This window comes from Rhinolophus sinicus, chromosome 9, assembly GCF_057876585.1.
Source record: "Rhinolophus sinicus isolate RSI-liver-muscle chromosome 9, RSI-T2T, whole genome shotgun sequence".
Lineage (NCBI taxonomy): Eukaryota > Metazoa > Chordata > Mammalia > Chiroptera > Rhinolophidae > Rhinolophus > Rhinolophus sinicus.
This window is the reverse complement of record NC_142509.1, coordinates 4864886-4889371: the sequence shown is the minus strand read 5'-3', so window position 1 is coordinate 4889371 and position 24486 is coordinate 4864886. Positions and strand designations below refer to the sequence as shown.

Sequence of the window (24486 nt, the reverse complement as noted above, 5' to 3'; positions counted from 1 at the left end):
CATAAGAGAGAGATGTAGAGTGGGGGATATTTCAAGTTAATGCATAGTAGACCATCTCAGGGAACCAATACAAACTGAGAACCTACTCCATGGATTACATTAAGAAGGTTCTCATGACAACCCTAGGAGGTGAATAGTTGTGCAGCTGAGGGAACTACAGCTCGGAGAAATGAAGTAATTCACTTAAAACTCCACAGTAATTGGGCGTACAGCAATCTGACTCCACCTTAGACCTTGAAGCCCTCTCTTTAATTAGCAGCCTAAGGAGACTAAGTAGACAATAAGTGGCAAAGGAGATGTTTAAACAATTAAACGATTGTACACCAAAAACTCTTGCTACAAAAAATGGAGAGATGAGAAAGAAATTACCTTTAAATCTATTTTAGTAGAAAAAGAACCCCTTAGTGGTGAAATGTATTTTGACTCAATTTGGAATGCAAGGCAATGACCAAGGAACACTCTTTGGTGACAGAGAATGTCATCAGACAGCATCAGGAAGATCTGTCTTCAAACCCAACTTGAAAAAGAATGATCAGTGCAGCAGGGGCCCCAACAGGGGGCAGCTGAGTTCTGCAAGAGGAGGGCCCCAGCCTGTAGGCAAGGTTTGTGAACTGAGAAGGCAAAGGGGTTGGATTAACTAGGGCTCAACCCAGTCTCCACTGGGGTAAATTCCACATCCTGTATTGTAGACAACTGGAGCTGGGCTGATTCTGGTAAATATAGGGACTGGACAAATTTCAGCCTCTGCCTGATACTTTTCAAATAGATTACCTCCTGGGTAGAGAAAGCCGCAAGATAGCAGAGTGTTGAAGATTAGTTCTTCAGTCCTCATAGATCAGAGAACTGAGGCCCATCTCACCTGTATGGTGAGTTTCCAAGTTGGTGGTATTGGTGGAAGAATGAGCCCTTGCCATCTCAGGAGAGGTCTTTTTGAGAAACATGCATTTCTTCTTTGATCTATGATCACCAAGAGCTTGGTATTTGTTTAGTCCTATATGTGTGACAAACATTGGTGAGAAAAAGTCCCTGGCAGGATGCTCACCTAGAGAATACAGGCTCTTGCTAATTGTGGACCTATGGGGATCATAACAGTTCTGCTGGTATGACATGCTTGGGTAGGAAGACGTGCTCCTCATGGGCCGAGATGCAGGAGGACGGCAGGAGGCTGAGGCCTTTGTACCAGCTGAAAAACATCAGCATAGACACTGACACTGAGGCACCCTCTGCTCTCTGCCATTGGCAAAGGGCTCTGATAATTTGAGACACATACGTTCCTATGCACGTCAACCTCAGTTACCATCTTCATTGTTCATTTTTTCTTCTCCCATGAGCTCAACTCCTGCACACACTCTCGCCCTCTGAGCCCTTTCTATTGTTTCCTCTTGACACATGACAGTGATCTTTTCTGCATCTTCAGTTTCATTATAGGAGGCTTCTTCTAAATATTTGTTAACTTTAACTTTTCCTTCTAAAAAACTATTCTCCCTCTATCCCTCTAAAACGGTGGTTATTCTAGTTACCATACCCCAAGTACGCAGGTTTGGGAGATACGGTTGGCAACCTCTTCACTCCCAATTGCCACATCCACATCATTACTCCTCTACCCTCACCTGGATTACCTTTCTCATACACGCACTGCTGTCAACCTCCAAACTCTGTCACTTTCTATCATTCACTGAAGTATCTAAAAACTAAATCAAAGACTTCCACTTCATTGCAAGGCCTGCCATCATATTCAAGAAATCAATCACCCACGGAGATGACCTATTCAACACCCTAATTCAAAGCTCATTGATTTCCTCAAATTAAATGGCTTCAGCCTCCATTCTACTTCAGCCTCTCCCCCCCAAGCCTGGGTCTTGTTAGTAAGCAGACTTGTTCCATCTGTAAAAAATAAATACATTGAAGAAAAAAGTCTACTTTTAAAATACAGTATCTACTTTTTCCAGCTTTCTAACTCAGAGATTTCTATTTTACCTGGTCTTGGACCTTATCTGGACTTCTAAATCTTGTCTCCTGTTTTACCCTATATAAAAACTTCCTCTATCTTTACTCTTTTCCAGTTAGTCGACTGTATTTTGCCATGTAGAATGTGTTCCCATATATAATGCGCACCCACATTTTTGGCCCAAACTTTCAGGGAAAAACATCTTTCGTTTCAATTTTTTAATTGAAACAAATTTTTACTTGTTTACATTTAGGTGTTTGTTTTTTGTATTAGGAATGTTAGCATTTATTTTTTAACATATTATGGTACAAGAAATTTTATGTAACAAATAATTACAAAACACAAGAACAGATACAAGGTACAAGAAATTTTATGTACCTGTAACAAATTTACGATATTTACGCATCATAGATGGCCAAGAACTCTTCATCATTGCAAGTTCATCATAAGTTCAACAAAACCAATTATCGGATTCCAGGGTATTAATTTGCATACGGATATCGTCATTGAGTTCCAGAGTTACACGTTTAACTCATAAGCATAAATAAATGAATTAAAAACATTTATATAGATACGGAATTAGCACTACCCATGTATAAAGAGCAACCTTATTTTTCCCTCGCAAATTTGGGCAAAAAAGTGCACATTATGTATGACAAAATATGGTAAATCTCAGCTGCAACACTACTACTCTCTTATCAATATCTTCAATTCCATATCCCTAATTTCCTTTTTATCACACCCACCTAGCAAAACTCCAACCTTGAAATTAAGCCAACACTCTACTCTCTTCTTTCTTATACCAAAGCTGCAAAGCACTGCTGAAATGTGTCACATAAACTGATTCCCTTTAGTAGTTTGGTGCTACTAAAAAAGTCAAGGTGTCAAAACTAAACTGGACCCTCAACATTCCTTGACAAATGCTCTGTTTCTCCCTGAGTATTTCACTCTCCAATTTTCCACAGGATTATTTCAAATCCTTGCCTAAGGTTCTCTATTCTACCACTGTACTCTCATATTCATTAGCTAATCTTGCTTCCGCTTTCACTAAAACTACAGAAAAACTATCAGACAAAGTCCAAAAACTTGCCTCTCAGCCTATGAACTAAAATCTAATACCATCACCTTTCCTCCACTTCCTGGCAATAGGGAGGAGAATGTACTAATACTTGTCCTACTAAACGCTAATCCCTCCACTGCTGTTCTAGATCTCATCCTCTCTCACTTCCTCAAATACCCTTCTCAATTAACTCCCCTCTCAATACTGTTAACCCTCTCTAGGGGCACTTTCCTACTAGCATTACAACATCCTTAATTCTCTACCCTTCCGAAATTTCAAAGAGATAACACACACACACACACACACACACACACACACACACACACACACACTCTTCAGCTCTACAACTTCTATAGATATCATTCTCTATTCCTTCCCCTTTTCAACATTTATAAAAAGAGTCTACACAAACTGTCCCTTTTTCCCACCTCTCATTTGCTCTTTAAGATGGTATAATACACTCTTTCCTGACCTAAGCTAGTGAAACTGTTCTTGATTAGATTAACACGGACTTCTTTGATATTAACTCAAGACCCTTTTCAATTTCACTTTGACATCTCTGTAGTACTTTGATGACTCCCTTTTCATGTCTAATTTCTTTTTGTTTTGAATATGTACTCACTTCTTTCTTCATACTTCACTTCTTTTTATTATGGTTTGGGGAATCCATCCCTAGATACTAGACATTTTTCAGTGTTTCAAGTCTCATCCCTTTTTTCATCTCACTTTATGCTTGCCCTCTGAATAATCACATCCATTCTCATGACTGTAGTTATTACCTACATGCTAAATATTGCCAAATGTATATGTTCATCCCTGATCTCTCTTCTGAATATCAAATCCACCTATTTCCCTGTCCACTAGACATCTTCATATGGATATTCCATAGGAATCTAAAGTTCAAAATTCTCAAAAGTAACTCACCATTTTATCCTCTACATTTGCTTCTGTTCTTTTGTTAGTCTATTAACTAAATGGTACCATCATCCACCCAGGTGCCCAACCAAAAATCTGGTCTATTCTTGAAGCCTGCCTCTAGCACGTCACACATTCCCCGCCAGCCAGAGACCTACGCAGAGACTTTCTCCACCTGATCCTAACCCTCAAGCCCCTAATGTCTATCATCAAGCTTGCTTGGTTTATGCCTGAGACAGTCCCACCCATTTCCTAACACTACCAGGTTGTTCATCAGCCATTTGTGTAACCATTAACCATCTAATTATTAATAGGATGAATCAGCTTCAGATTTAGACAGTGTAACTACTCAATGTTTATAGGCACTTTCTGTTTTATTTTTCCTCAATCCCCCCCCCCCCGAATTACTTTCAATCTCTTTGCCAATGGCACACATTCCAGTTCCCTAGAACAGAAGAGTTTAACACCAGCTAGAAATCCTAGATGTAGAAGGACGAGGATACAAAGAACCTTCCATAAACATGTCCTTTGAATGCTGTGTTCAAATATCCAGGACTCCTTATTTATGAGTCTGAATGGGTTAAAACTCACCACCTCCACGGGGCATCACAGAAGAAGCACACAACAGAATTGGCCTTGGAATGTCTCTACGAACCAGGGGGCCCTGAACTGGCTTGTTGAGATCCTTGTTGATGGCAATGAAAGCTGTGTGGGAGCTTATGACTCCACACTCAATGCTGACTTTTAACACATCTTTTTTATCATTTGCTGGAGTCTCCCTGAAGCCCATGTCCTTAGTCTGGAGAAAGGACTTGGCAGCAAGGCGGTGAATGGTAAGGCTAAAAGAAAACAAGAAAATCCTGTGACTTAGGGAAAAGCACACAGGCATCAGTTTCTCAGTGCCCTCAAAAGTTAGGGTTGGCATGGGGAGGAAAAAACCAGACAAGGGGAGAGGTAAAACCTGGGTGGCTTAAAACAAAAAAGGGATTTTTGGGAAACAATTGAGCCCAAAATTAAGAGCAGGAAACCAACCCCAAGGATTGCAGAGTCAAAAAGAAAGGAAAAGGAAAGGAAGGAAAGGAAAGGAAAGGAAAGGAAAGGAAAGGAAAGGAAAGGAAAGGAAAGGAAAGGAAAGGAAAGGAAAGGAAAGGAAAGGAAAGGACAAAAGAAAACTGAATTCTCACTTGGCATCAGTCTTGGGTTGTAGAGAAAATGTCACTTTATTCTCAAAACTCTTGCCCTGGAGGGTGTATTTGAGGCAAACTTCGCCTGTTGCCTCTGCTGGCTACAAATTAGAGAAGAGTAAAAATGACAGAATGGAGAGATCACCAAGAGAAATGTCAGAATTAGAGCAGCTCCCCAACCCAACATATTAAAATTTCGGACTGAAAACCAGGTAGCTCAGGAACTGGCATGATGGAGAAGGCAGTAGGCGGACTCTGTCTGGCAAGTGCAATCTCTTGAGGAAATCCTACCAGCTTTAATGAAATTGCCCAGAGCAGAGTTCAGGGCAGTAGCTACTCTGACTAGAAGAACAAAAAAGAATAAAAACTCACCGGCATCATCCCAGTCAATTGGGCGTAGATGATTAACCTCTGACCTCTAAAGATGACAGTCTGCTCTGGGGAAAGCATTTTAGCAGAGAGACCAGGAGACAAATCCCAGCTCAAAGAAACATCCTCTACTACAGGCTGCAGAGAACGTTTCAGGGCCCTAAGAGCCTAATGGAAGAAAGAACAGAATAAGCACCAACAATAATAATGGCAACAATAACTACTACTAACTGAATGTTTTTTATGCACCAGGTACTATGTGACACAATACACGTTATGTCTATTCCTTAATACTATACTAGGAGGTGGGCATTATTACTTTTGCTTTACACATGAGGAGACCCTAGAGAAGTAGGGATCAGCTAAGAAATGGTACCAACTGGAAAAGAGGAATTCATTAACATAACCAGAGGCGGAAGATGCCTTCCCTTGTGCATACTAATCAAATGGAGTATCAATTTACCACCTATTCCAACTACCAGACATATTACAATTGTCCCTTCCTGTTTTCCTTGTATCATTTGTCTGGAGCATAGGATATAGTACCAAAAGAGGTCCTAAGACACAGACCTAGAATGTCAATCATGACAATCAAAATTCTTAAATTTCTGTTTCTGGTCTTAAACACAAAGCACTAATCTCTTCCAGCATCTCATCTCTGGATTTCCAAATACTAGGTCCAGATGCCATTTCTCCAGAAACTATAGTGGGCCCCTTTTACATAAGGTCAAAAGTAGCCCCACTAAATATAGAGCCCAAAGCCTTGGGGATAATAAAGAAAGAATCCTGGAGGCAAGTTGTTGTCTCTGCCTTGTAGCAGTGTACCCGCTGCTCCACATTTGCTTTGGATCACCACTTCTGGACACAAGGCCTGTCCCTCACCTTGGACTGCATCCTCTCCTTGCCTGTGATAAATTCTGATGCACCCCCTGATACCCGGGCAATGCCTTTTATTAGGCTGGTGGAGGCTCCTTCTCCGATACCAAATGAGAAACATCTGCAATTGTAAAATAGAAGTGAGAGATAGGGACTAAGCTGTGAAATTATAAAATCAATACATAATAGTCAAAAATACATAATAGCTACCATTTATTGAGTATATTCTATATTTCAGGAGGCCACATGCCTTAAATTAATGATGCAGTTTAATCATCACAAGACTCCTAGGAGGCAGGTTTATGCTTCATTTTGCAGGTAAGAAACGGAGGCACAAATAATTTTAGAACTCTGTCCAGGATCACATACTTTGAAATGGTAGAGATGGCATTTGAGCACTGTTCTGTCTGACTATATGATCCCCTTGGCAAACGATTATATAGTATACTGATTCTAAAAGCAGAAAAAGGAAAATAATAGGACTACATTCTCATCGATTATTTTATAATCCAAACAATGTGTTAATCAGAAAGTGGGAGAATTAAGAAAAAAACTGACACTATCATCAGTGCTTGACTAACATTATTCTGGAACCACATCTGCCCTGGAAGGCTGGTCCTAGGGGGGGAAAGAGTGCCTTCTGCTCTTCTAACTGGAGAGTTCTTTCCCTGCCTTAGTTCATGGACACCAAATAGCATTTAATTAGAATCTGGCTTCCCAATTAAAACTGTCTATAAACAGAGAATATGTAGGTAATACTAATACAAACATTTTCCAAGACATGACAAGGATAGTTCTCATTGTAAATTAATTAATACAGTTATTTTGGCTTATGAATCAGTCTCTTCCGAATTGGGTTAGTATGAGTCATCATCCCCAAATCTAGTGACATCAGCGTCAGGATTAATGCTCTAAACTTGTAAGGTTAAGAACCAGACATCTAATTATGGTGACCTAACTGTGATAATGTTCCCTAGAGATCACAGCCTGCCAGCATCTTGATATTATCACTTTTAAATTTCCAACATGATTTTTGAACTGTAACCTATGTTCTTTATGACTTATAAAGGGCTTTGATGTATATGTTTAAGAGGCTTTGGTTTGTTTTGTTTTTTTCATGTATTACATAAACTAAAGCTAAACAATGTTTACTGATGTCCAATTACATGCCTAAAACTTATTTAAGTGCTTCAAATGGATGATAATAATAAGGATAATAATTACCAAAATTTATACAGTATTTATTTTGTGTCAAGCACAGTTCCTAATGTTTTCCTTAGGTATACTCTTTTAACCCTCATGGTAAACCTATAAGGTAAATACTATTATTATCTCCATTTTCAAGTAAGGAAATCGAGGCTTGGAGAGTTTAGTTGATTTGTCCAAACAGCTAACAAACAGGGAAACTGGAACTTAAATAGATGACATCTGCCTTAAAGTATAATATCCTAAGAGAGCACTGCTCACAGCAATGCTAGACTAAGTTGTTCCAAGCCAGTAGAGAACTAGAAAAGCTGAACACAACATTTTTAATAATCTTTGAAATCATCAGAAGGTTACCAAGAATGTAATAATGTCTGGGAGAGGAGGGAAGCCAAGAGAGGTGAGCCTGGCATCTGGTATCACTTTACCCCTCGAAGCAAGTGCCAAGTACAAAATGGATGACTGGAAGGTTGAAAAGCTAAGCAGTTTCAGATTTGGGCTTTCCAAAGAGAAGGTGCCCTGGTAAATACTCAGGTTTTTTGTTTGTTTGTTTGTTTGTTTGTTTGTTTGTTTGTTTGTTTGTTTAATACAAGCCTGTAGAACTGCCCTAGAGGTAGAGGTGAATCTGAAATAAAACAGCCATTAAATGATTGAAGCTTACTAAACTAATTGGACTAAGATTATCTGTTTCTAGTCTAGCAAACTGCCAGAAGCAAAGAGTAAATCCTTTCAGAGTGAGGAAATCATCTAGATGCTCAAAGAATTTCCACAATTTTTCACATAAAATATCTGGCAATTAACAAAGAAATAGAAAACACCCAAATATTGGGAAATTATACACTATACTTCTGAATAACATAGGCTTTAAAAAGAAATAACAATAATTAAAAATATTCTCAAGTGGATACCAATGAAAAATGATGTATACAAATTTAGGATTTGTCATTCTAAACACGTATTAGAAAGGAAAAAGAAGTCTAAAAATCAACTATCTTGAACATCCCTCTCCATATGTTAGAAAAAGAACAGCCAATAAACCCAAAAATTTAAAGGAAAGAAAGTAACAAAGACAGGTGCAAACATTATTTATACAGAAAACAATTATACAATAGAGAGGATCCACAAACTCAAAACTGCTGGTGTTTTGAAAAGATTATCTAAATTGACAAACATTTAGGCCAAGGGAGAAAATAGAGAAGGCACAAATAACCAACATCAGGAATGGTTGGTTATATACCTATTATAAAAAATTTAGTAACATCATAATGCACCATCAGAGACAATTTCATACAAAAACATATGAAAATTTAGATAAAATACACAAACTCCCATACAAATCAAGAATATATAAAAATATGAATAGTTCTATTGCAATTAAAGAGATTTCAAAACCTTCCAACAGAAAAGTCTCTTGGTAATTTATAGCAAACATGTAAGAAAATCTTTCAGATAATAGAAAAACAGGCAACACTTCTCACTTCATTTTATGATGCCAACAAAAAACTGATATCAAAACCCAACAAGAATATTATAACAAAAAAACATGTCAATATTTCCCATAAAAATAGATTTAAAAATCCTAAACAATTATTAGCCAACTGAATCAAATAAAAAATAGGAAAAAAGTTAATAGCTCACCACTAATTTGGGTTTATTTCAGAAATGCAAGATTGGCCTAACATGTAAGCACAGTCATTATAATTCACACATTACAAGAAAAAAGAATAAAATCATACACATCTCAACAGATACATAAAATGCATTTGATGAAATTCAACAATGATTCATTATTTTTTTTTAAAGAAAGAAAAAGAACTCTCAAAACAGAAATATAAGGAAAATTCCTTAATCTGATATAGAATGTCTACAAAAAGACCTACAACAAACAATGACACTATTGATATAATGTTAAACATGTTCCCTCTGAAGTCTAAAATAAGATAAGGATATTAGCTATTACCACTTCTATTCAGCTTTGAACTAGAGGCTCTTTCCAGGGCAATATATAAAGGAAGAAAAATAAAGATATAAGGGTTGGAAAGGAAAAACTGATCATTATTTGCAAACATGATTATCCATAGATAGTCTACAAGAATCTATAAATATACTATTAGAATTAATATCTACATCAGGCAAGCTCATTGAATACAAGGTCAGCATAAATTTAATAAGCTATCATAATCAATTTCTATGTAGAAATAAATATCTAGTAAATAAAATGTTTAAAAATACTATTTAAAATAACATCAAACACCTAAGAAAAAAATCTAATGAAAAACTCATGAAGACCTCTACACAGAGAATTATAAAACATTGTAATTTATCTGATAAGGAAAAAATCCTAACAATCCAATTAAAATTTGGGTAGAAGACCTAAATAGACATTTCTCCAAACAGGACATACACATGGCCAACAGACATAAGAAAAGATGCTCAATGTCACTAATCATTAGAGAAATGCAGATTAAAACCACAGAAATATCATCTCACACCTGCCAGAATGGTCATCATCAATACATCAGTAAGTGTTGGCAAGGACGAGGAGAAAAGGGAATCCTCGTGCTCTGTTGGTGACATTGCAAATTGGTGCAGCCACTATGGAAAACAGTATGGAGGTTCCTCAAAAAATTAAAAACAGAACTACCTTCTGACCCAGCAATTCCACTTCTGAGTAGTTATCCAAAGAAATCCAAAACACTAATTCTAAAAGATATATGCACTCCTATGTTCACTGCAGCACTATTTACAATAGCCAACATATGGAAGCAACTCAAGTGTCTATCAATAGATGATTAGCTAAAGAAGAGGTGATACATATATACAATGGAATATTACTCAGCCATAAAAAAGAATGAAACCTTACCATTTGCGACAACGTGGATGAACCTGGAAGGTATTATGCTAAGTGAAATAAGTCAGACAGAGGACAAAACAGAAACAGACTCATAGATGCAGAGAACAAGCTGTTGGTTGCCAGATGGGAGGGGAAATGGGGGGACAGGGTGAAAAAGGTAAAAAGATTAAGAACTACAAGTTGGTAATTACAAAATAGTCATGGGGATATAAAGCCTAAGGAATATAGTCAATAATATGATAATAACTACGTATAATGTCAGGTGGGTATTAGACTAGTCAGGGGGACTACTTCATAAATTTTGTAAATGTCTAACCACTATGCTGTACTGTACAACTGAAACTAATATAAAATAATATTGAATGTCAACTGTAATTGAAAAGCTGAAAAACGGGGGGAAGAAGATCAAGGGGAATAAGAAGTTAGAAGTTCAAATTTCCAGGTATAAAACAACTGAGTCATGGGATGTAATATACAGCATAGGGAATATAGTCGATAATATTGTGATAACGTGGTACAGTGTCAGATGGTTGCTGGACTTATGGGGATCACTTCTTCATATATATAAATGGTAAATAACTATGGTGCACACCTGAAACTAATACAATATTGCATGTTAGTTATTTTTAATAAAAATCTTTTTTAAAATGTTGCAGAAAGATTTTATGTGTATTGTTAGATTAAGGAAATGAATAAATGTACTGATTTTGTGGGAAGCCAGGATTCTCACCATGGAGGAAAAAAAAACACAAATATGGAATAGGAGGAAAAAGAAAGTATGGGTATAAGTAAAAATTTGTGTTTTTCTTAATCATTTGCTAGGTCTGTCTGCTGAAAATGCCTAGAATAATAACAGGCCAGTAGCAAAGAGTTACACCTAATATGCAAATATTAACTTCTATTTATCATTTTCACTAAAAGGAACAAGGCTTCTTATAGAAATAGCTGGCTACAAGAAAGAGAAAGTACATGTGAGTCTGAAACACTTTTTTTTTTTTTTTAAGAAAGAAAAGAAATATTCATAAACCAAAGAGACATGTGAAAAAGACATAGGAGCAAGTTAAAAGGGGTTCCCACTGGCCAAATCGGGAACTTCTGAAAACCTAAATGAATGATGAGAGTAACGAATCTCAAAGAATTGGGAGGTAATTAAAGAATTCAAACGTACATATTGACAAAACAAAGGAAAAGAGGGAAGCAGGAAGGAGGGGACAGAGCTAACTTCTTTACAGTAGGATGTCAACTAATAAATATGGAAAAGTTAACAGAATTGAAAAATCACCATTTTATAACCACTGATAGTAATAGCACTCAGGCAATAATCATCAGTGAATGCTAAAACTCCTGAGTAAATATTTGTTGAAAACAAGATGTTTATAATATTTCAAAGTTATCAGATACCACCTTGAACTGGTCACACTTAATACCAGGCCCAGTTACTTTGGGGCTATTTCTTCCAAATATGTTTAATATTAATCTAAACATGAATTTTAAAAAATCAAACATAAATTGAGATTCTATAAAAATAACTAGCTAGTACTCTTTCAAAAATGTCAGTGTCATGAAAAATAATGAAAAACTAGAAATTATCCCAGAGAAGACTAAAGAAATATAACAATGAAATAAAATACTTGTTTCTGGAACAAAACCAAATCAAAGAAAGATAAATCTATAAAGGACATTATTAGAAAAATTGGCAAATATGGCCTATATTTAGATAATGTTGTTATCTCAACATTAAATATACTGAATTTTGAACTTTTATTACGGTTATTTATCAGGATGCCCTGTTTTCAGATGAGTGCATAATTATTTGCATATGAAGGGTTTAAATATCTGTAACTTACTCTCAAACAGTTCAGATAAAAAATAACAGGTGAAGCAAATGTAGTAAAATGCTGATAAGTAGCAGACCTGAGTGACAGGTACATGGGGGTCTACTGTTCTGTTCTTACAACTTCTCTATAGGTTTAAAAGTTTTAAATAAAACATTGGAAACACACACTTAGAAGAACCAAGAAAAACCTAAATAAATGGAAGGATGTACCATTTAAATAAACTGGCTACTAAATAGAGTAAATACTCAATTCTCCCAAAACTGATCTATAAAGGCAATTCTAATCAACATTCCAATAGTTTTCCTTTTTTTGGTAAAAACTGACAAGCTAATTTTAAAATACAAACACAAAGTTTCAAGAATAGATAAGACAATCTTTAAAAAGAACAAAATAGAGGACCTATTCTATGGGAAATTAAGATTTATCCGAAAGCTCATTAATTTATATAATGTAGTCCTGGCACATGTCTAGATACATAGACCAATGGAAAGGAACAGAGGATCCAAAAATATCCACACATGTGTAAATGCTTATTTGTGACAAAAACGGCACTGCGTATCAGTGAGGAAAGGAAAAGCTTTTCAATAAATGATGCAGGGTCAATTTCATATCCACATGAAAAAAAAAATGAAACCTGACCCCTACCTCACACAAGGCACAAAAATGAATTATAGGTGAACTGTAGATCTAACTGTAAAAAAAAAAAAAAAAATATATATATATATATATATATATATATATATATATATATATATATATATATATTTCTAGAAAATAACACAAGGAAATAGCTTCATGACATGGAGGAGGGAAAGTCTTTTTAACAGGATACAAAAAACACTAACCATAAAGAAAAACACTACAAAATTAAACTATATTAAAACGAAGAACAACTATTAATAAACAAAATACTGTTTTAAGAGTGGAAAAAGTAAAAAATAGGTTTCTAGGAAACATTAACATAGTGCTTATATTTAGACTACAGAATGAACTACAGATCTGTTGAAAATAAGAGAGAAAACATAAAAGAGACTTGAAGGTACTTCACAAAAGAGGACATCCAAGTGGTCAATAAATATAAAAAGGTGCTTCACTTCTTAGTCACCAAGAAAATGCAAGTTAAAATATTAATGAGATACCACTACACACCCAATAAATTAAAATTTAAGAACACAAACAATGCCAAATTTTGGATAGAGAATGCTGGTGTGAATGAAGTTAATACAATAACTTGGAAAACTGCATTACCAATAAATTCCACAACTATGTCAACTCAAAGAAATGTGTGTATGTGTACATGTGAAAATAAACATGTATACATGCATATATATGTGCACAGGAGTGTGTGTGCACAAAAAATACATGTATAAGAATGCAAGGATGTTCATAAAAGCATTATTTTTAACAGCTAAACCAAAGTCTATCAACAGCAGAATCAATAAATCAATTATAGTTTAATCATCCTATGGAATACTATACACCAATGAAAATTATGATTCTGTACAAAATATGGATGAATCTCAACATACTGCTGAAAGAAGCAAGATACATAGAAACAAAAACATATTGTATAACATTTACTTTTGTTAAAAAGTAAGCAAAAATAATCCATGGTGTCCAAAATTACTTAGATTAGAACTTTTTCCCACTTCCCTTTTAGTGAGGTCTTTTCATATATTTGTATAAACTGTAAAATTTTAACAAAAACTGATTTAAAAATAATTCTTAAATCCATATACAAAGGATTGGTATTTTTACAAAAATGAAATATATATATATATATATATATATATATATATATATATATATATATATTAAATAAGTTTGAATAACTGCAATTATAAAATCATGCTCTTTTCAAAGGCAAAAAACATTCTTTTCAGTTATCCATATACTATGTTCACTTAGTATTACTTTGAAATTGTAAGATACACAGAAACAAAAACATACTATATAACATTTACTTTTATTAAAAAGTTAGCAAAAATAATCCATGGTGTTATAACTCAGGAAAGCTGTCTCCTTTGGAAAGGAAAAAATGGGTAGTAATTAAATTTGGGATGTTACAGAAAAGGGGAGAGATAAAGAGGTACTGGTATCATTCCAATTCTTGACCTATGTGGTGATTACAATGTGTGTTCACGCTGATAATTCATCCAACTGCAAACTTACGATTTGTGTAGCTTTCTGTGTTTTACTTCAATAAAAATGTTTATACTAAGAAAAAAAGTCTTACTATTCAATACTTTTTTCCATTGTGTTTTAGAAAGAGTAAGGGACTATATTATTGTGTTATTGATGTTATTTAGAAAACTGAAAATTATTTTTATTTTTTAGTAGAAAAGGAAAAATAATATAGAAAAAAATTGTCAGGTGGTAAAACTAAAATTCTTGAATCATTCTGTCCTCTGAGAGGAATGTCAACACTGGTATCATGTGGCACTAGGTTACATGTGGTACTACTTGCGTCAGTCACCCACAAATGACATTTGCTTCATACCTGTGCCTCAGATTGTTGCTCTTAACTTCTTTAATTACACTAAATGTATCAGTAACTTCTCCATCTGTGAAGACAAAAAGCTGAAGAAAGAAGACATTCATCAAGTCTCTATGAAGCTTGTTTTTAAAATACCAGAATTTGCCCTTGAATAACCCAACTATTTCACTCCAGAGACTCTGATGCCTTTTAAGACAGGCATGAGATCCCTAATGGTCCGCTGTCACTTGGACCATTTTCTCACACGGTTTGTTCAGAACGCTGGGAATTTCCACCATCTTCCCCTATGAGTTTCACCTAAGGCTACTGTGGCAGTCCATAAAAGCATTTCCATCATCCATAGACTATAGCATAGAGCTAAGGAAGAGGAATTCTATTGATGCCTCTTGTCTTTTTCTCTTTACTGCATGATAGATGACTCTGAATTACGTACCGTATTTCAACAATCCTACAGTGAAGCTCAGGGCGATGGATTCTTGAACAGAGATTCATTCTCTTGGTCCCTTCTGTTAGCTTTGTTCTGATTCTTACCTGTAGGGGGTGGCCTGGGATGGAAGGTCCACTGTAAATGTTCTTGAGTGGTGTCAAGATTTCCGTGCCCCCTAGATCAGCCTTCATAACTTTAAGTTTCCTCAGTGCCTCCTCCATGGTACGCTGAGAGTACTTCACACTACGCCTAAGAAAAACAAATACATCTAGTGACATAGGTACTTGACATTGTCCATCATTGAGTCCCTCCACTGAGATACCGCCACTGTAAACACCTCACCTGAAATCCCCAATGCTAAAATCAACTCTACAGTAACCCCTTTAACTTCTTTTTTTAGAGTTATCTTTTTGAACTCTCTATGACCTTTCTAGAAACTTACTTAAAAAATGCCTCATAGCAAGATCCAAATCCATACACATTGAAATAACAGCCTATAGGCAAACTCTTCAGCAACAACATCAGTGTTTCCTGAAGGAAGAGAGTATGAGATGGTGAGAGAGGATACTGTCAGACACATAGACCCTGCCAATATAATTCCTGACGGTATGGGCCTTCACCCCCATCACGCCTCCAGGCCCTTATATTTCAATGCTAGCCTCAGAGTGGTCATGTTAACTGTAGTTCAGATGAAACAGACCCAAAGTTCCAGCGGGGCCCTAATTTAACCCCTAAGATTCATCTTCACTTGAGGATGTGACCAGAAAAAGAAAAGAACTAGTTTTACCTTGGCTGCCTCTATGCGCAGCTGAGATTTATCCTGTTTACTCATTGGGCCCCCCATACTTCCTGAGCGGTCCATGAGGAAGACAAATTCTCCACAGGTAATTGGTGGCTGAGCTTCTGGAATATTCGGGTAGAAACTCACCATTGCACACGGATCTCCCATCAAACAGTCTACTCAGAAAGGATAAGGACACTGTAAGGTTAACAGGAACTCAAGAATACATACTAAAGACCCCAAGAATCAATTGCAGTGATTTACATAGGAAGCTGAGAAAACTCAAATCTAAAACACTGCTTGATCTTTATACTATATCTGCTGGGAAAGGGTTTGAGGTGAGTTGTAAGCATCAAAGATACAGAAGCAGAATAGATATGAAAAAAAAAAAAAAAGACAGTAGAGGTCACCAGGCACAAGCAATAAATAAAATACTATAATTGGATGCTAGTTTACTAGCAGCTATGCAAATGAGTGAAATACATTAAGTTAAAATGTTCCAGCATTTGTCAGAAAAATCAAGCTAGTATACTATTTACAGAGACACACTCTCTTCAAATCAAATCAATGGGAAATTTCTCACATGGGTCCTTGTTTAAGTCTTTAATTACAGCTTTGAAAAAATGATGCTCATATGGACAATTCTTATGTTGACAATTTACAAGCGCTGAGAATATGAGTGTCGTGCACACCAAGAAAAGTATATCTGCTTTGGTTATGAAGTCCTTACTGATACTCTCCCAAACCAAGAAAGAGAAGCACTGCAATGTGTGCTGGAACTCTAATAGCATCATCCAAACAATAGTATCGAGGAAACTATGGGAGCCGGCCTATGTCACCAAGTTGTCAAACACAAAACTGATTTTTATTTTGCACAGCAAATCAAAAGTGATGCAGGAATTGAAATGTTAGTATTAAGAGAGAGATGTAATGAGCATGGCTGGTTTATATCAATTGTAGTTTAACAGTTCAGAGACTATTCATATAAGAAGACATAGAATCTAATTCCAATATCCTATTTTTATAGTGATTCCAGGATTATAGGTTTAAATTCTCAGTAACGCTGGGATTCAGTGTGACTACAGGACGTGGCTCAGTTTACTCTCTTACCCATGGTATACCCCCAACAACCAAACTGCTTCCAAATAAAATGGGTGAGGTTCAGCAAATACTTGATAGCACCTTGGTTCAAAAATAACTTTTACACAATCCAGATTTCTGGACATATGGTAGATGTGTAGCTTTTTTTAACGGGCAAGGTAGATTCCTTTCCATTCTGAGAGATAACTGGATATAGTTGGACTGGCACTATAGTGATATGTGAGAAGAGTTGCCATGAGAATGAAATGAGGTGATATATCTAAACTGTTTAGAACAATGCCAGATACACAGTAAGCACTATACATGTGTTATCGACTATAATTCTTTTGGCTTGGCTCAAATTATTTTCAACTCCACAAGTCTCTGCTCCCTCATTTTTAAATGAGGCATTTCAAACCCTCACTCTTCTGCTTGCTAGCTTCAGGCTCCTCATCTAAAGAATCAAGGTAGTAATATCTACCTCCAGATTATTTTAAGGATTAAGTGACATAATACACTTAAGGAACTCAATCTAGAGCTTAACGCAGATTAATCTCTTTATAATTATTTTATAAAATTCTTTATACATTTTGTTTTTATATAACCATTTCTATTAAATTATAAATATATATTTTCTAAAAAGTGACATTCTTAACATGGTAAGTACATTCTAAGGTTTTAAAAAGTCTATTTTGCATTTTCGGCATGTAATGGTATGCTTCATTTAGCATAACTCTAAATGGTTTTAGTGACCCAAGCTGCCAGTTGTCATTTACTTCTTTGTATAGATGGGAACAGCAAGTCATCCTGACCAAACACATGCCAGAAAAGCAAGATTTGAGCAGCCCTGAAGGCGATTCACAAGACTCATAAAGTCCCCCTATGGCCTACAGAGCTGGTCATAAGGAACAGATGAAGAAATCTGCAAAGGGGCCAATGGAACTTCTTGGAAGGAAAGGGATTGAGATCTCAATCATTACCTTTTAAGATCCAACATTTAAAATCTTTCTCTGGTGGATTAAAACAATCCTGACCGAAAACCAGATCACTATTGTGGGAGTATTTCATGGGCACCCAAGGAGGAACTTGACAAAAGGAAAGGACAAAACCAGGTAACTAATGTACAAAGAGCTTCCACGGAGCTTCATGAAAGAAGAACTGGAGCAAATTTGGTTGAGGTTGGGAGCCCCCTCTAAGAGGTGTAGCATGGACAGCTGTCCCTAAGCAAAAATGGTTGAACAAGTGAGTGCAAACTAACAAGTTCCAATCCCTGAGCTCAAGTATGAAGCTACCTTTGCCAAGCGTGAACAATGAGAAAGACGGCCCACTGAAGACCAGCTACAGGGAACTGTCTTTATAGCAGTTGCAGTTATAGAAGAAGTAAGAGCCTAACCCAAGACATAGCATTTTGACTATTATTGTCCACAAGGACGCTTCCATTCCACAAATGTGGAAAATGCTTCAGAAGTGGGAGTCTGTCTCCAGTTATGCTTCATGGTCCCTGCAATCCAGGGGCATGGCAGTCCAGGAAGGCCCCAAGATAGCGACAGATTGCAAGGGTTACACTAGTTATAATTATTAGGAAAAGTATACATATGTTAAGGAAATTTTAGAAAATAAGAGAAATTAAAGAAATTAAAAAATTAACTTATTAAGAAACTAAAGTTAGTCTTAGAAATTAAGAAACTAGGGTAAGACAAAAGCTCTGGAGATGGATGGTGGCGATGGTTACACAAAAAGGTGAATGTACATAAGGCAACAGAACCATATACTTAAAAAGTTATAATAAATTTTACCACAAAAAGAAAAGACAGAAAAAGAACCCCAGGTGAGATTACACGTTGTTGTGATTAATCAATCAATAAAATATATTTATTAGATAAAAAAATTAAGAAAGGAAACTTAGTCTTAATCTAATCACAATGACTACTTGCATATTTTCTATGGTTTAAACGTTTTTCTTAATGCAGATTATTTTTTATAATAATCTGTATAACTAAATTTTCTTTAACTTAACATTCTTTTGAAGCCTTTTTCCCATATTATTTAATCTGTCAATATACATTATTTTCATAGCTGCATAATAACTCATCAAGTATATCTAGCACAGTGAATTTAGATATTGCAAGACATTTTGATTGCTGACTAATCTTTGATATTATTAAAATGGCAGAGGATATTTCAGTGCATAATTTTACTTATAGTTAAATTTATTTCATTAGGTAACCTTCTCAACATTAGAATTACCAAAATGAACAATTATTTTGACACATATGGCCAAATTTCTTCTCAGAAGTTTGATACCAAATTGTTTTTCTTCAAGCAATCTCAGTATGAGAGTGCCAAATTTACCTCACCGTTTAAAGCATGAAGCATTAGATTTAGAAACCTTTAAAAATTTGAAAAGTGAAAATGTTACATCACTTTTTAAATTTTATTTTTATTTGCTCTTGTAGAGACTGATCACTGTCATATGTTTTAAATTATCTGTTTCCTCTTGTGAATTATTTGTTCATATCCTTTGTCCAATTATCACTGATTCACTTAAATTTGCCTATAAGACATAGTCACCTGATATTCATTGACCTGAACTATTTTTCCATGCCAAAGCTATTTCAGTTTTTTACCTACTACTGAATAGAAGGAAAGAAAAGTGAAGGTAATTTGAGGGTAATTCCAAAACAGGAGAAATCCCTTATAAGTAACTACAAAGGGAGAAAGAAAATACCTGGCTCCGTTGTAGGTTTCCCCATCTCCACAGCTACACTGGGGGTGTGTACCTCATTGTAGTAAATTAGGAGTTCCACATCTCGATCAAACTTGTGTCCATCAGCCAAGGAAGTCTGAGTTGGGAACAGGCAAAGAAGCCATGTTAGCATTATCAGTGATTGCTACTTGGGGCTGAGGTCAGAGCTGAGGACTACAGGCTTCTTCCATGAGCGAGCATAGTCAGGAGCAGGGGTAAGAATAGAGATGAGATTCTGGAGATTGAATGGGGATAAAGAAGGAGCAGTGTGATTCCCTCTGGGGTGATAGGGAAAAGTAAGGAACATTTAGGAAACACATAGTAAAGAATCAAATTAGGACCTAAGAATAGGGGTGCTGGCAACAACAGTGTTGTCTTAGTAATTACCTGAGCAGATGTCTTATCATCTCCAAGGTACTCAATGGGACTCAAGGGGCAGTTGCATTGGATTCTCTGGATGCCATGCTGGGAACTGATGGTGGCAACCATGCTGAGTGTGTAGGGCAGGTCCTCCAATGGGACTACAGGAGTCTTCATTTTAAGGCAACTGTCCTCAGGCCAACCTACAAAAAGTTACCTTAGTTGTGTTTTCCCCCCCATACTTTTTAAAACCCCTACAACTTTGTAGGGATTTCCCCAGTTGTGTCACCCACCACTGTTATTCAAAGAGAGCAGATACTCACCAGAGAGTTGGTACCGAGGATTCAGAATAGCCGGGAGCACATAGCGCAGGGCGCCATCTGCTTCCAGGGGCAGCTCCTGCACGTACTTCAGGGTGAGTGCCGCCTTCGACCCAGGATGGAGGTTCCCCACATTACAACAGAAGACATCCCTGGAGCTCTTGTCCTCCTCCAATAGGAAGGCTTGGTGGCCCTGGCTGATAGCATTCTCATAGTTGCCGTGGGCCTAGGGAGAACAGAGAAAGGAAGGTGGTATCAAAGGTGACATGGCTGATAAAGAGACGAGTCGTACAGAAAACAAAGACTGGCGAGGAGGGACTATGATTTGTCTTGCCAAGTTCACAGCTATACTTTGAGTGCTTCGTTGATTTTTCCCTCCAAATGCTTTGAGGAAAATCGCAGCTAGAGAGGAGTGGAGGGAAAAGCTGATATAGTGACATATACTCAATATCAGTATATCTCTGAAGTTGCATTTGCTAGAGATCCTAAAGAGTATTCATTAAGGAAATAAAAAGGGAGGAGATAATGTACTCATCCCTAATACCTTCATCTTGTCCTGTAATTCTGCCATAATTTTCTTCCCATCCACCACGGCCTCGAAACTATAGACCGCTGAGTCTTCATCCATGGGGAATACAAAGAAGGCCTCCAAAGGAGTTTTCTCCACATTCTCATAATTTAAGGTAGCAGACACACCAGCCACAAACTCACAAATGGACAAGGTCACAGAGATGCTCTTCAGTGGCACTGGAGATAGACCAAATTTCAAGAGTTCACCAAACTTTAATAGAATGCTGCCTGCAGGCCAGGCATTGTGCTAGGTATAAGTAAGTAAGTGTTTGAATGGCATGTGAAAGTCACGAATCAGGCTCACCTGGTTCCTCCAGGCAGGTTAGTAGGCCACAGGGGCGCACCATGGCGACACAGGGCTACTATGGAAAAGACACATCATGAACAGAGTGACATGTGGGGGATTATCTATTCAAATACCATTACCTTATGTGCTTGTCTCCAGCATAAAAATATAGTCACGGGTTAATGATGGAGCTAGGGAGGAGAAAAAAGCTGAAAAGGGGCCAAAGGTACCAATAGTAAGGCTCCTTCTAAATGCCAGACCCAAGTGGGGAAGCTCACCAAGTATCCACTAAACAGGAAATCTCTGAAACACCCTAAGGCTGGTTCAAACACCAGCTCCACTTTTTCAAAAGCATATTTAATATACCACTCCTTAGGTATATTCCATAAGTAATTAATGTAATTCCTCTGAATTTCTGTATGCTTTCTAAAATGAAAACCATAATACCTATATATTGTGTATGCATATGTGAATTAATATATATGAAGTACCTAGAATGGTGTCTGACCAATAGGAAGCACTTAATGATGATGGACATTAGTATTGTTCTTGTTATTGTTACTGGTGTTAAACAGGCCTTTGCTATTACTTTGGGTCCTGCTAATAGTAGAGACTTGCACATACGAAGTTGCAAAATGGACCCCTGCAATTTGGATCACTTACTTTGCGACTTTTCTTTGGGGCTCATAATCAAAACTACTGCATATTTTCTCTGTCCAATATATTAATATATCATATATGCAACATGTCTTCTATTTTAAATCAGACCATCCTAAACATACCTTCCGAATTTTATTATAATCGTAGACAAACATTTCATGTAATATGGCAACAAAGGGATACATTTATGTGCCTAGATTATGATTTGCATTGTAATTCATTTATTCAGAGAATCTACAGGTGGATCTGGTCCTAGTGATTGGCCCGAATACCACTGGAAGCTGCCCTCCAACCTTTCTGAACCGAGTCATCTGTGAGCTTGCTTCTCCCTGTTCTGTCAAAGGGAGACCTGAGCTGCAATGGCCAGCACCAATAAGGGGGATTTTCACTGAAAATACACTTTAATGAGCTAAATGGAATTGCCTGGTGCACAGAGAATGGCCATGAAAAGTGAAACTACTGTGTTTATCCAGAGTCTCAGAGGCAAATGAGTCACTGGGAACCTCAACCTTCACTCAGGAAACTAACGCCCAGAAAAACATACCGGCTCTTGAGAAAGGTAATTTTCCTTTCTAGAATGACACCACCCCTCAAGGGTTCTGAAGCTTTGACAGGACTATTTACAGGTCCTCTGTGCCTATAAATCCCAATCACCGTGTAAAACACACCCTACTCCAACCCAGAACAATGGCCATGTTGCTCACCCATCTCACAGCAATGGTGTTTCTCATACATCATGCTCCACCCCCACAAATCAGCACCAATAAATCAGGATTTTTGTTCTGTGTCTGTTTTCATTTTGAGGAATTGGATAAAAACACATGGTGGCAAAATGGCTCACACTGAACAGAAATAGAGGGCAGAAGGGATTGTGGAAAGAGGGGTGGATGCTCAGGAAAAGGGTTTCCATGCAGACACTTGATTGGGGTAAGTTCTCTGGCAAAACAGGTTGAAGCTAGGGGAGGGAACGCTTGCTAATAACACCAGCAGGGAGCTTAAAGCAAGAGAAAGACATGGCACACAGGGGTACAAAAGCTGAAGAAACTGTCAGGCAACCAAATCTGTAAGGCTCGGTAGGACTCACCAAGGGAGGTGGCTTTCAGGTGAAGAGACAGAAGCAGAGGGTGTCTCCTACAAAGAAACAGGGTTCTCTCCTGATTTTAACCCTAGAACAAACCGCTCATTGAAGGAAATGTGCTGTTCTGCACCCAGTACAAACTATGCTGGGTCAGAATTAGTTCTCCCTCCCTCAGGATGGCACTGCAGAAATGTACCCAGCAACAAGCAAGGCAGACTGACCATAGCAACTGACCAAGGTCAAAGCCTTGACTCTGAGGCGGCTGGGAGAATAGAGCGCGGCTCACTGAGCCAAGGGTCTTCCTGTGCGCTGGACCCGCAGGTTCCAAAGGGGCGCAGTGCGGTTCCCCCACCAGCCGGCAGAGGGCGGAGCGGGCCGCACTCGGTGGCCACACCCCGCCGCCTGTTGCAGGGGACAAGTGGCGCACCGGAATCCAGCCGCAGAGGCGATACGGATACAGAGCGGGCCTTGGACAGAATCGGGGAGTGATTTAACCTTTAATTTTTCAGTCCTAGATTTCCAGTATCCAAGTAGTAACTGAAGAGATCAGAATTGATCCCTTGAATGTCTGCATAGAAGGGCTTAGGGGCTCCAACCTGACTTGGGGATGAGGGGTGGGGTTGGGTAGAGGGGAGAGGGAGGCTTGAAGTTCCTTTTCAGCAGCACAAATTTACACAAAATTGAGGAAACGCTAATTGTCCCTATGAAAGAGGAAGGGAGGGAGGGAGGGAGGGAGAGAATAGCAAAGTAAAAGAGAAGAAAAGTCAGAAGACGGTTCTTGAGATGATTCGGATATGGCTAAATCTCCCCTTCCAGCCTCGCCCCTCCCCAAGATTCCCCTGAACTGCCAAACCTGCGGAAATGCCCAGAGGATCGCCCACCGGGACTAAATTGCTCCCCCCACACACACACATACACATACACACACTTGGGTTTGCAGTCAAAACAAGCCCCAACAGATTTGGAGACGAAGAAAGGGAGTCAGAGTGGGAGAGCTTTGGTCCTCCGGGGTGAAGGGGCGGGATGCGGCCCCAGCGCGGGCCTCCTGCTCACCTACCCTCTCCAGCCGGCCCGAGCCTCTGAGTCACTGCAAAGAGAAAACATCTGCCTGAAAATTTTCAGGAAGACCCGCCCCCTTCTAGGGACCGGTTATAAAGTAGCGACTACGTGACTAAGGGATCGGCGGGAAATTCTTAAACAAGGATTCTAACATTAGCTTTTCTCTGGATCAAAGGAACATTCTTCAACCCTGGAATGTTTGCTTTTTTTCCTTTGCCTGGTCTAGGCTAAGAGACAATCAGAGGGGAGGCAAAGGGAAAGGATTTTTTCAAGTGAAAATGCTGTAATAGTAACATCAACAATGATATCAAAAACTACATATTTCTGTAATAGACTTAATTACCAAGGGTTCACTGTGTACTAGGCCCTGCTAAT

The 24486-nt window shown here is 37.7% G+C and overlaps 1 protein-coding gene across 6 annotated transcripts in view; it reads right to left on the bottom strand.

The window, feature by feature from the left end:
• The window catches only part of VWA5A (von Willebrand factor A domain containing 5A), a 29887-nt gene extending 5714 nt beyond the window's left edge, over positions 1–24173 (bottom strand). Inside the window, exons 1-16 of one of the 6 annotated variants that reach the window (XM_019747421.3) lie at positions 24110–24126; positions 23059–23105; positions 21333–21390; positions 21003–21205; positions 20462–20684; positions 20166–20341; positions 19761–19875; positions 15959–16128; positions 15614–15702; positions 15276–15420; positions 14748–14827; positions 6359–6473; positions 5480–5644; positions 5108–5208; positions 4515–4762; positions 1043–1183 (exon numbers count right to left, since the gene is read on the bottom strand). In XM_019747421.3, coding sequence (XP_019602980.3) covers positions 1043–1183; positions 4515–4762; positions 5108–5208; positions 5480–5644; positions 6359–6473; positions 14748–14827; positions 15276–15420; positions 15614–15702; positions 15959–16128; positions 19761–19875; positions 20166–20341; positions 20462–20684; positions 21003–21205; positions 21333–21375 — 2014 coding nt within the window. In that variant the 5' untranslated portion in view covers positions 21376–21390; positions 23059–23105; positions 24110–24126. Of the gene's footprint in view, positions 1–859; positions 992–1042; positions 1184–4514; positions 4763–5107; positions 5209–5479; positions 5645–6358; positions 6474–14747; positions 14828–15275; positions 15421–15613; positions 15703–15958; positions 16129–19760; positions 19876–20165; positions 20342–20461; positions 20685–21002; positions 21206–21332; positions 21391–23058; positions 23170–24109 lie in introns of those variants that run through there. The other 5 variants (XM_074321938.2, XM_019747422.3, XM_088800799.1 and 2 more) reach the window with 5 other exon arrangements.
• Positions 24174–24486: the final 313 nt, after the last annotated feature.